The sequence below is a fragment of the Lampetra fluviatilis genome, chromosome 20, assembly GCF_964198595.1.
Source record: "Lampetra fluviatilis chromosome 20, kcLamFluv1.1, whole genome shotgun sequence".
NCBI lineage: Eukaryota > Metazoa > Chordata > Hyperoartia > Petromyzontiformes > Petromyzontidae > Lampetra > Lampetra fluviatilis.
The window spans coordinates 1,453,848-1,466,884 of NC_136294.1; the positions used below are offsets into that span (position 1 = coordinate 1,453,848).

Genomic DNA, 13,037 nt, shown 5'->3' on the forward strand with positions numbered 1-13,037 from the left:
TTTTACATTGTTGGAGGTAAACCCCCCAAGCTGACAACGCACAACGAGAAGTACAACCCCAGGCCATAAAGCGATTCGTCGAATCGTAATACAAATTGAATCCCACTCTCTCGATTTTCTACATAAAAGTAAGTACCTAGCAATCAATCGTTTTTCGACTCACGAAAAGTACACGATAAAATAAGGTTACAAAAGTTGTACTAACCAGAGCGCAACGAACGGAGATGTCATCAAAAATATAAAAGATAATAAATATCACGTTGTTAAAGGGTTTCGAATCGTGAGCGTTTAGATCGATACAAAGGAATCGGTTCGCTGGCCCCGTTGGGAGCGGCCCGGAATGAGCGGCGCCTTCTCTGCCGCCAAAGACTTCGTTCCGTCTCCTCACAAGTAAGGTTTACGTTTGATTTCACACTTCTGTTTAATTTTTGTTCGATTCGTATTATTTCCGTGGTCCGCTACGTAAGGTTTAATTTGTACGCGAAGTCGCGGTCGAAAACGACCACCTTTTCGACCTTCGTACGGATCACCCCCGCGGCCTACCTCCCCCGCCCGCTCGTCGCGCTCGTTTCCCGCAGCGGAACTAGGATAAACCGAGGCACGTCATCGAAGTCTGTCGCTCGCAGCATTACGCCTCTAGTTTTGGTTTATAAGTTGTGGCGTTATCAGTTAACCAGTTGTTCGTGGAGTCAAATGTCTAAACACTCCGTTCACTAACACTTCGGCGTGATACCCACACACGTTACGTACAGTATACGCAAACTCACATCGAACGCACACAGACACACAGACACGTTCATGTAGCACACAAACAAGATAACGCGTTCCCCGTGTCGCCTACATAGATTGTTGGGGCAAGTGCGGTTAGCGATCACCTAGTAATACCAACACAGCGCCTCGGGGGGTGTCGTGTGGCTGGAACCACGACCGGCCGTCTTTGTATCCCCATCGCTGAGGTTAACGTACCGCGCCTGGTACCGGTGCAACTTTAAGATCGAGACAACTTGGTGAAAGTCCAGAACTGGTACACATATCACTCGCCTTTGATGTTGCCCGTGATCGGGAATCGAACTCGGGTGGTCCGGGTTCGTAGCGCAGTGCGCTAAGCATTGCGCCACCGCTCCCCGCATTTATACACAAAGCTCAAAGATCTCCCGTTCAGCCACACGGACTGTTGGACTTGAGGCAAAGTGCTGTTTGCGAGAACATTTAAAGCCCTCGCGGCAGATAGCACCATGATCAGGGGTGGGCAATGAAAATAACAAGAAGTAAAACTAATTTCGAAATCGGTACAAAACCAAAAAGCCCCTCAACATTTTTTTATGTGCCGCAAATGCTTGTTGGTGAACACGAGACGATAATGTTTACACATCACACCAAGCACAGTTACTCTGTCCATGCCGAGCTGACTGAAGGGAAACTTCAAGGACAGGGGAGGGATACCACCACTTGGCACTGTCGTTCACAGCGACAACCACCGCACCACCAGCGACAACCACCGCACCACCATTCAACGTGCGCCTATCAGATATGCTCTTGTGATTTTCACGTTAAGTTAACCACACGAACGCATTTAAAGTGTTGTTTGTTACACAGCAGAAGCTGGTTATAAACACAGCTGTACCTTGTGTCCAGAGGAAAACACATGATTTGGCGATTCTGCGTTGGCAGTGATACGCAATTAACAAAACGACTCTACACGTTCGTCAATGACACTGTCTTAAAAATAAAACCTCGATGTATCTTCTCTGGTCTCTGTGCTGTGAGCCCTGACCTAGAATCGCTTCTCTCACGTCTACACTGAACTGCGTGGCGTCGCGTTTGACAGTAACATGCTCCGCTCTCACCCCGATTCCTACCAGAAACATTCCGCGTTTCCGTTGTTAAGGTTACAGCTTGGCTTTGAGGCTAACGGGTAAATAGCAAATGTGTTTGCGTTTAAGAATTAGGAGGGGCGTATTGGGTGGAGTGGTGGTGCTGTGTTTAGCGCACTGGCCATGGCTATAACATCAGTAGCGAGTGATATCCCAACCGGTCCTGTTTGACCCCGCTCTTTTTACCAAACTGCACTAAACCAGCATGGTAACGTATGGTTAAACAATCCCGATAACCAACACTTCGCAGGGGAGACCTTCCGAATTGGATTGTCAAAAGGGCTGTAAGGAAGTATGAGTATCAGTGTTGAAATCAAAGTGTGGGCTATGTTAAGTCCATATCTCGGGCTTGTCAGGAAGGGTATAAGGCCAATGTTTGTATCGGTGAGGTTAGGGCTTGTTTGCGAGTTATGTTTATAGCACGGGCGAAGCTTGTTATGGTTACGGCCGCTCAAACATCCCACGATCCGTGCGGCACGTACGCACCTTGTTGCAAACTACAACCTTTAATGAAACTGCGTTACACTTTCGTACGTATGAACAAAACAAAAATCGCCGATGAGTTTTTTTTGGGTCTGTTGTTTGGGCACGATGTCTGACGTTTCGCTCTACGTGTTGATGAGACCGTGAGCTGTGTTGAGCGGCTCGCGTTCTCGCTCAGTTGTACCGCGTTGCCGTCTGTTGCGTTTGTTCATTGGATTCGTCTGGGAGGAAATCAATTGCATGGAAAAGGTTCGTCACTTGGATATTTTCATTGCGATTGCGAAAAACCGGCGCTGTAGTACAGGTTGGCAATATCTCCGTTGGTAAACACAACAACCAATGCCGCCCACTGTGAAATTACTATGGACTAGAACTCAATCTAGCTGGACCCTCCTGAACTCGGTGATGCTTTCCTGGGTAAATTAGGGGCATCTTGTAATGGTACGCACAGTGTGTGTAACTCAATTCTGCAGGAGAGTTGTGCAACAACAACACATGCAGAGAAGGACAGGACATACAATTTGCTGTGCGTTGCAACTTTCTTGACCTAGGTCGAAGGGTTGTATGTCATACACCGTTAGTTCGATGGTTTCCTCCTGGTCAGGAAGAGTCATGGTTTGGCTCGGCACGACTACAACATTACACGAGCGAGTGCTGTGTGACTAATGCACTGACTCAGAGAGGCGCAAATGAAATTGCTTATTGCTACTGTACATGGATGGTGTCGGTGCGTAGGCCGTGGAACCATCATCATCGCTGCTGCTGCCTGACCGGGGCCCGTGTCGAGCAGTTGGTTTCCTGTTCTTGTTTTTTTTCCTCTTTTCGTCAAATGAGAAGCTTGAGGGGGTTAGACTCGGTGCGTTCGCTGCCTTCGTCATACCTTCACCCTCGCCTCCTTTGACGCTCCGATTTGCATGGAAGTTCCAGGTACGGGTGCAGCCCTGCAATATCTCGCTCACACCGCTCCTGGCGGAAGGGCGTCTGCTAGAGGGAGCTCACAAAAGCCCCTTCCAGACAGTATTTTGTGTCCCCCACTTCCATGCCGGCAAGTCATCCTTGCCAGCATGGAAGGGTAGCAAGGTTGGCTACGTAGAGTGCAAAAGAAGTTCAACATACATATATACATACATCCTGGTGTACCAATTTTTATAATGCTAGGTGGACAGGCTGGCAGGATTTAGCAAACTTGCGCTATTGTTTTAAGTGCTGCCCCGGAAATCGAATCAAACTGGCGACGTGGATTGGAAGTCCATTGTGCTAACCACTACAACCACGACGTCATCCTTGTTTGCGTGCACCGTAAGTCAGCTCAGGCTATGTCTCGGTTGAGGAAGCAACCTCGGTGCTCCTACAGGAAGGCAGTTTCGTCATCCCTCCTGTCGCAACTGCGATCTTTTTGCGAGGCGGGGGGAAGGCAGCGGAGCTTGTGCTGACTCGGCAGCTGGTCATAGGGACAGGACACAGTCCTCTACGGGACACGGACCGCCCAGCTCTGGTCTCGAGGAAACGCTGCCACCACACTCATTTCCATCCATCTTCCTGGTGCCCCGTGCGTGTGTGTCTTTGTCTTTGGGGTGACGTATTCTGTGGAGTGGTGGCATAGTGGTTAGAGAGCAGTGCGACGAGCCCAGCAGCCGGTGTTTGATTTCCAGCCACAATTAACATCAGCAGCGATTATCACAGCCGGTCTTGTGCCTCACCTATGTCTCCTCAGCCTTGATTGACTAATTGGTGCAGTGTGTAAACATTGGCACTGGAGAACAAAGGTTGATGGGCAGGGTGCTGGCCACACCACCCCCTCGTATATGCTGTGCTGACATTCATAGGTGCTCGCTAACAGTACTTGCGCCCACAGTCTGTACGGCTATAGAGGTATTTTTGTGTGTGTGTGTGGGGGTGTTTGGGGGTGTGTGTTAGCGTTATGAGCATTGTTGTAACTTCCGGATTGTGTAGAGGTCACTTGCTTTGGTGCAATGATGGAGGAGAGTGCGTGCGCTCTGTGTTTTTCTTGCCTAGGAAAGTTTATCACTTCACTTTAAATGCCAGTGGGAGGAGCAGAAAATAAGGAAGTTCTGTAATTCCTCTACTTATAAAAGCTGCCATCAACAGAGTTGCTTCGTGCTTAGTGAGCAACTTTGTCACCACAGTGTTTTAAAGCCATTGTAAAGGCACAGCACAGTAAGTACATTGGTCAGTGGCCAGATCCATAATGGCAAAATCATTTACCACAAATGAATGATCAGGCAGTGGGGATGGGCAGGAGGGCGGATACACTCTGTTATAAACTGTCTCTCTCCCTCTTTTCACCAACCCGCACTAACAATGAATGGGCAAACAGGCCATATGATCTTTGTGGTGGTACCCCGGGGTACCAAATAATACAAAATAGCCCGAGGCAATTAAATATTTTATTTCTGGGATGCTATTTTTTCCAGGGGTGTATTTCACTCCGCAACTGGGGTACCAATCAATTCCAAATCAGTGCCACTCCGCGATGTCGAAACTCCGCGAGGACGATTGCGCTGAAACCCTGAATGCTCGTACGCACCATAGTGGTGCATCGTGTACAGCTCATCGAGATGAGTCGATTGCCGCATCGCTGACCATCAACAGACTAAAAACGACTGCATCACGGACATTATGCGAGAGCCGGGGTACTGTGGTACCCACGGGTACCGCCATAAGGTTCATATAATAATGACAATTTCTATCACGCCCTCACAATGCAAGCCATTGTGGCACGGAGTGGGAGATTCCCTTATGTAGAGAGCTGTAAATTTACTGTCATTAATGTCCTGAAAGCGTTAATTATAATTGCTTTTGAAGTGTTCCCATTATCTCTCATGCAAAAGTGGTTTCTCATCAGCCTTTCAACTATTAAAAAGGCAAAGGTGCAGCCCTGCAAACGCTTACGAAGTTCGCTGATGGCAGGAAGGGCCTCCACGAGATGGAGATCGAGAGAGCCCAACGTTTTTGTTTTGGCCTCCTCTTCCACGCTGGCCAGACGTCTCACACTTTAACCAGCCACACGAGACCTGCCGATCAACTGACTGTGGTCAACCCGCTTCTACTTCTCGGTGGACGCAGGCGTGGCAGATTTAAGAAACATTCCCATTGTTTCACCTGCTGTGGTGAGATATTGAATAGAACTGGCTACCACCATATTGTGATTGGAGTGTGTTAAACATTACACCATCACGGAAACCTCGACTTTCAATAAAGACTGCTAAACCAAAACAAATTCTTACTCTGTAAGTAAAAGGTGAGATTCCTTTGACACAATGTGCGTTTGGGAGTGTGAGCACGGATGAAAGCGAGTTCGTTTTAGCTGCTTTTGTTGATTTGGGAGTCTTGCACGGGTGGGCAGGGTGGGAGGCGTGTCAAGCACAGAGGAGTACAGCCTTTTAAAAATGAAGTAACTGTTTTGGTGGTTTAAAAAAAACACACATTCCTCATCGGCTCAACTCGCCCTGAGCAGCAGTGCCGATCGGGGAATGTTTTCATGCACTTGGAGAGTTTAGCCGAGGGTGGAGTGGGATGATATGGGGGGGGGAGGGGTGCGAGGCGTGAAATGTGACCCACTAAGGGAGAGTCTAAAATGTCGTGCCCGCGTTCTGTATCACATGGACGCAGCAGCTGTGGGGGGCGCTTCTAAATTTATCTTTTTGCTGAAACACCCCCAACCCCCGCCACACCCCTCACTGCTTCTGCAGCACAATGTGAAGCTGCTGGAACGCGATTTACGTGTCCGAGTGTGCGCCGCACGTTCCAGTTATTATTGGTGGTTTATGCTGCTTAGAGTCGGACCGTCGGCACGCGCGAAATGTCCTGAACGCACCGATTATTTTTTCCCCCCCCACCCCCAACCCCTCTCGCGGCGTTGCAGGCGCTGGTGTTGATGGTGGTCGCGGCTAGCGATGTTGAAGAGGGAAGCGGAGTGGTTCGGCGAGCCGGCAGGAGGCGGTGGTGGTGGAGAAGGCTGCCCCATGTCTGTCACAGGTGAATCGTCCCCTCTTTTTTTTACCGTCGCCTTCTGGTGAACATGGTGATGAGAAATGCTCCGCATTTATTTCAAAATTAAATAGTTACCCGGCATGAGCACTTTAATAAACTGTCAATTAAATGAACCGATAATCGCTGTTTTGTATCGCGACCTATTGTAACCATGCTTGTGTAGCTAAGATCTGTACTGTACAACACGAGTACTTTTGCAGGATGCCCATGAAATAAAACCCGGCAGCTCGTTAGACTCTTGTTGCTAGAATAAATAAAATCCATCCATCTAAATGATGCCTTTAAGAGGCTAACTGGCGAGCATTGGATAAAGCCTCTTTATGCCGCGTTTTCACGGTCATAAGAAACCAAATCCGAGGCGTGCCGAGCCGTTTTTGGTTCGAACATGGCATGGGGCCTGATTACAAAATCTTGCCGCTACACATCAGTTCCATAGCCTTTATCAGAGATACACAATCGTATGTAAACAAATGTGAACACATGCTTTGGTTAGCTTACTCAATCCAAAACTAGAGTGTTATTTTTCGTATCGTAATTTTTTGTTATAAAAAAGATGAAAACATCTCCAGACAATTTACCTAAACTAAACTATTTTTCTTATTTTAGCTGGTAAGGTCCACTGAGCTAATTAGCTCAATTCGTGGGAAGTACCTGGCGTTTCCCGGGGGAAAAATATATTTAAAAACTTCTCAACTTAAGAACATAACATATACAAATGAAAATAAAACTATGATCATTACCTCATTAATTAAAATGAAAATAAAACCCAACGCGTGGTGGAAATAATAACTTGCGCTCACGCGCCAAGATTCGATTCTTTAAATCGAGCAAAGGAATCGAAGGTTGTAGATTTCTTTAGAATCGGCCTATTCCCGTTTAATCGATACCACAAACGCTCACCAGATATCGATTCTCGCCATTCCTGTATGCGGGTTGACGCCACACACTTCATGGTGATTCCCCCCCCAAAATACAAAAGTCTATTTTTAAACGTTTTACATTCTGTACAGTATGGGAGCTAGCCACATGGCAAATGTAAAGTTTGTAGCCTAGTATATTATACCCATTATTCCCCCCCCCCCGGCCGCGCATTTGTGCGGGTTACAGGGCCTACACGGAGGGTTTGGGGGGGTGACGTCAGCAGGCACACTGCGTGACGCTGCCGCATGTGGGTGACATGACAGAGATGACGTTACAGCTCAATTGCCTTGCAAAATCTATGCATTATTGCGCCCCCCCCCAAAAAAAAATACAAGAGTCTATTTTTATAATTTGTGCATGGTGTACAGTCTGGAAAGTACCCATATGCCAAATTTCACGTTTGTTGCATGTCGGGAATTTCCCTTTTATATATATAGACTAGCTGTACTACCCGGCTTCGCCCGGGACTTGGATTCACCACGCCCAGCCGCCTTTGTCTCCCCAGTGGCGATGTTCACACACCACACACCAGTTACTCGTTTGAGGCTGAGTCGACCTAGGGGAGGCCCAGGACCGGTTCAATATAATCGTCACTGGTGGTGGCCATGAGCGGGAATCGAACTCGTTTCGCCGGGTTCGTAGCACGGCGCGCTAACCACTACACAACAATGCGTTACGCTACCACACGCGTGGGTCACGTGACAGATTTGACGTCACAGCTCACTTGCCGTGAAAAAAATAAATGCATTATTGAGCTCCCTCCCCCCCCAAAAAAACACAAGTGTATTTTTATAATTGTTGCATGGTGTACAGTCTGGAAAGTACCCACATGGCAAATTTCCAGTTTGTTGCATGTCGGGAAGTACGCTAAACATTTTGAACAGACACACATACTCACAACTTTGCCTTTTATATATATGGAGATTTCAGAAGCGACTTGGCCACAAATCATATCTCAACGAAGTGGCTTATCACGTGTATAGTTTATCGTATTCCAAATGCTCTACACGCATATTGATTCTAAATGTGGAGGGAAAAGACAGAGGAGCCGGAGAATAATCCATGCGACCACACGGAGAGAGATACGCAAACTCCAATTATACAGGCATCAGGGTCGGGATAGAACCCACGACCTCCTGCATACCAGGCGAAATAGTTAACATCTCGCCGCCATGGCGACCTAGTGAGCGACGCAATTTGACGGTGTTCGTCTCTCCCGCGTGGAGCCCGTGATGTAACTGCCGTGTCTGAGGACGGGCCCCGGTGGAATTGGGGCTGTGACCCCCTTGTCAAAGCAAACCACGCGGGCCGACACGGCCCGGTTGCAACGCGCTCGGCTAAGTAAGGGTCCGGCCGCTGTTGTTGCCCGGGTCGAACCCACTTGCCCGATTTCACAAATCTGCCCGGCCCGGATTTAGGTGGCTGTGGGAACCCAGTATTAGTCTCTTCAGCTGACATTTCTCTAACAATGGCGCTCGCCCACTCCCTGTTCAGATTTTGGTTCTCTTTGTCGGTGTCCAAAGCGGTGGGATTATTGCTCGTATCCAGATATTTGTGGCCGTTGGTTTAATTGTTCACCTGTGCTTTTGTTGTTTTTAAACCGGCACGACCTTGTTTGAGGAGATCTCTGTTTGGTATAAATTGTTATCTTCGTGCCACGTATTCGTGGGTTTGCGATGTTGGCAGAGGTATCTTTGTGTCGGTTTGCGTGATGAGCCCTTGTCTGTGTACTGCTGTTTGTGTTGACTAGTGGTAGTCGTTGACCTTTGTCCACGAGCAGGTAAAAAACCCACTGAAACTGTGAGTGTGTGCTTTTCAATGGTGATGTGTGTTTCAATAATTATGAGGGCTTGCCCACATTATTGTATTTTGTAGGGGGTTTGTTTGACCACACTTCACAACACTGGTTGGTGCAGATTGGAGAAAATGAGAATGTAAATATGGAAGCACGTGTTGTTTGTATGATGTTTCTTAATATTCTCTACGTGGAACTCTTCGGCAGATCTGTCCAAGGCATGGGAGAACATCCACAAAGCAAAGAGTGCCGTAAGTGAAGTTACCGACTGACACCGTGATCCACGACCTCCCCCAAAAAGACTATTGTTTGCTATTTTATTTCATTATAAAATGAAATAGTTCTTGTTGAGGCTCTGGGTTCACGTTGAGGATGTGGGTCCGTGTTGAGGCTTTGAGTCTGTTGAAGCAGTCGAATCACGTTCATGCTCTGGGTTTGCGTTGACGCTTTGGAATCACGTTGAGGCTCTGGGTTCACGTTGAGGATGTGGGTCCAAGATGAGACTGGGTCCACGTTGAGGCTGGTTTTCGCTTTGAGGCTGGGCAGACATTGGCTACTTACACAAATAAATGCTTCTGTTCAGCATTGGTCCAAGAGACCCATAGACCAATAAACTGATAAAATATTTTGCCTCTTTTTCATTGTGCTGCAATAATCCTCCACAGTGGTGCAAGTGGAGGATTATGAGTCATAATACAATATTGTTTTAGGTTGCTTGTCCTTTTAATACAGGGTTCTTTAACTATAATTTCCGGTGGCGCACGTAAATTGGCATGTGCGCTGGCGGCGGGCAACGTGACATCATATGTCGAGGGTATATGTCTGACGTAAGATGTTGTTGTGACTTCATGGTGGTTTGTACATGCGACTATTAATCCGTACAACTTGAGTTCTCCTATCCGTGCCTCGTTTATCTTGCTCTCATGTCGCTAATCTACGACTCAGCTCTCGCGTCTCCCTCTGCCATCTATCTCGGCAGCTTCACCCTCCCGGGCTGCACCTCTCTCCGTGTTTTAATGCCGAGTCGTATCTCTTGGCCGAACGCTGCAAGTAGCCTTGCAACACCGTGGGTATCGTCTCTTCGTGACGTCGATGCCGCGGCGAAGGGGGAGGGGGACGAAGAGGTTGCGCGTCGTTGTGCTTCTCTTCTCCCCCCCGGCAGCTTCGTCACATCGAGAATCGTCTGGAGGCGGTGAACGCGAGCACCACCCTCCTGGATCTGCCTGTCCACCAGAAGCCACCGGCGAGGCAAAGCAGGAAAATCCCTCGCGGCGGTAATTGGCGTTGCCCCCCCCCCCACCCGGCCCCCCCTCCCCGCCCACTCCCCTACGACCCCGTAGCTTAGCCGCCGTGCTGACGTGCGAGATAGCGAAAGAGGATTTGCGTCATGAATTTGCGGAATGCGCAGCGCGTTGTGGCGGGCAATTAAGTCGGAGGTTTGTTGCGAGCGGGGCGAGCGAACTCCGCCTGCGTCTGGTTTGCGGTGTCTGCCGGTTTCATTCACCAAGGAGAAACGTTTTGGCGGATGATGGGAAAGTTAAACAAAAACCAAACGATGGCTCTGTCGCTGCCGCGATTTTTCATGGGAGGCGGTGGTGGGGGGGCGGTGTGAACTTGCGTGATTTAAGCAACGGCGGCGGTGTCGTAACTCGCATACTTCTGCCGGCAGTAATCAAATAAGGCTGTTGGTAGCGTAACAGGGGGGCTAATGCTGATCAGCTCGTGGAGAGTTGCCTCGTCAAAGCTACACGTAATAACTCGCTCCCGCCTACATGCCCCCACTCCTCTGCGTGCGCGTGTTCATGCCTCTGCCACCGCTGCGTGTAATTAATTCCATACCCGCCCCTGCCCCGCGAAATCCCACGCCGTAAATATTTAAAGAGAAGTTGTCACAATACTCTGCCCGCACAATGCGCATTTACGGCCGTCTGTTTGTGGTAATTGCCGCGGCGTTTTTCGCGTCCATTATCATAATAAGAGAAAGCACTGTGCCACCGCCGCGTTGCTCGCCGTGCGGTGGTATTAATGGAGGGTGCGGCAAGTTGACTGGCCGGCTCGCTCGTCAGCCTGCACCATCGGTGATTACGTGCTAGAATGCTGTTGACTAAGAATAGGCGGCGCTGAGTTCAACCCCCCCCCTTTCCTTATTTCATCGAGGTATAAGAATGAGACTGATATGTAAACTGAACAAAAACTCACTCTTCCAGAATTGTGGTGGTGGTGGCGTGAGATAAATGTCAAGGAGTCATAAGAAAGGAATGCAAAAAGAGTGACCAAACCGGATTGGACATGTTCCTCCCGCCCTTCTACCTGTGCGTCGTCGGTTTGAAACGTGGCAATCGAACGTAGATACAATAGCTGCGTTGATGAGTCACCTGTTTTTCCCCCTCCTAGGCGTTTGAAATCGCACCGTGCTCCGTGTTTGCTCTCGAGATTAAATATTAATTGGGGAGGAGTTGAACTTGCGCAATTTGTGGAATGTCCACAAGCTTTACCTGCACGGTGTAATGCGGCGCTGCTGCCGCTCGCTAGTCGCCTGTCGGGTTTAACCCAGAGGCACACGGGCTCCTCGCTGCCGCTTGCCGAACTTGCCGTCTCTTCGTCCCGAAACAACGCAGCGGGGGCCGAGCGGAAGATTGCCGAGGGCTACGCCGTCGACGCGCCGTCCCGTACTCTGCAAGCGTCGCCGGGGAGCGTGAAGGAGGCGCGGGCCGTGCCAGACCTGCACTTGCGAGGGCCTCCTCTGGAAAATGGGGCCTCTCCGGTCAGCGTGGATTTAGTTAGGACATCACAGTTTCCAAGGTAACCTCTGCGTGTTGCAGATTTTTTTTCTGAATACAATTCATTGCGCCTTGTTTTTTGGTTTGACGGACCGCATAATGCTGATCAGTCGGAGAAGTCGAAGCCTGTTAAGGATTTGTCTCGCTTGAAGAGATTCTGGTGGAGAGTGTATAAGATATTCAGAGGGTCTACTGACCGATGTACCGATATGTCATTGTATGTTATAGCATTCGAAAAAAAATTGATTCTTACACTTGCGGCACATGTATCAAAGTGTGTGCCTGAGGACAATTATTCACGATTTTAACAAATTCTATTCAAGCGACGCGCCGATATTAGCATAAGGAAGCTAGTGTAACTTTACAAGAGAGACGGCAAAAATGAGACGTAAAAGAATTGACACTCGGGTTGAATTGCCGTTCTGAGTCGTGACAATTGATTTTCGAGGTGCGTGGAGCAGTTAAATTGTTCCCTGTCCAATATTTTATCTGTAAAACAGATTCTTCCGTTATTATTACAACTACATAAACCTATTATAACCTTGCATGCGTAAAACTATAACCGACTAGCGAACCGCGCTGGCGTTAATCGTCTGTGGTATGGCACCGCTGAGGGCTGCTGCTGGGTAGTAGTTGTGAGCAGAGTAGTAAAATGTGGCTTGCGTCGTTAATTACCCCCCCCTCCGCCCTCGGGGCCACTCGCGACGGTGACGTGAGACCCGGGCGAGTCGGAGACCGCGGGGTTGAGGGTGTGGCTCCATTTCCACCGAACTACATTCTCTTCGGTTACCCCATTGCCACCACCGTGAGGGTCTTGGCGCGAGCGCTTGATGCTGTTGCTGCGCTTGTGTTTTTCGCTGCTACCGACGCTGTTCGAAAGAAATTTCCGCTTCGACCGGCAGCAGACGAACTTGGATTGTTGTTTTCCGCCGCTTCGTGACGGACGCTGTAAGAATTTCGTTTTTCTGTGAGGTGAGATTGTGAACAGCTTTGACAGCTTTCCTCGTTACCTCGATGGCGAGGAAGGGAGGATACTTGCAATTCCATTTAGCCACTCGGTGGTTGAATGAGCAATAGCGCTTTACAGATTCTACAACATTCCGATTCCCACGTCGTTTGAGAATGATAACGTCTGTCTGACTTAACGAAAACGTTGCCGACTCTTTAATC

At 48.9% G+C, this 13,037-nt stretch overlaps 1 protein-coding gene across 2 annotated transcripts in view; it reads left to right on the forward strand.

Moving 5' to 3' along the window:
• Positions 1-313: 313 nt before the first annotated feature.
• CEP350 (centrosomal protein 350) overlaps positions 314-13,037 on the forward strand; it is a 51,434-nt gene continuing 38,710 nt past the window's right edge. For both annotated transcript variants that reach the window (XM_078865314.1, XM_078865315.1), the window contains exons 1-5: positions 314-390; positions 6,244-6,356; positions 9,295-9,338; positions 10,250-10,361; positions 11,706-11,889. In XM_078865314.1, the coding sequence (XP_078721440.1) occupies positions 6,275-6,356; positions 9,295-9,338; positions 10,250-10,361; positions 11,706-11,889 (422 nt within the window). In that variant the 5' untranslated portion in view covers positions 314-390; positions 6,244-6,274. The remainder of the gene's footprint in view (positions 391-6,243; positions 6,357-9,294; positions 9,339-10,249; positions 10,362-11,705; positions 11,890-13,037) is intronic.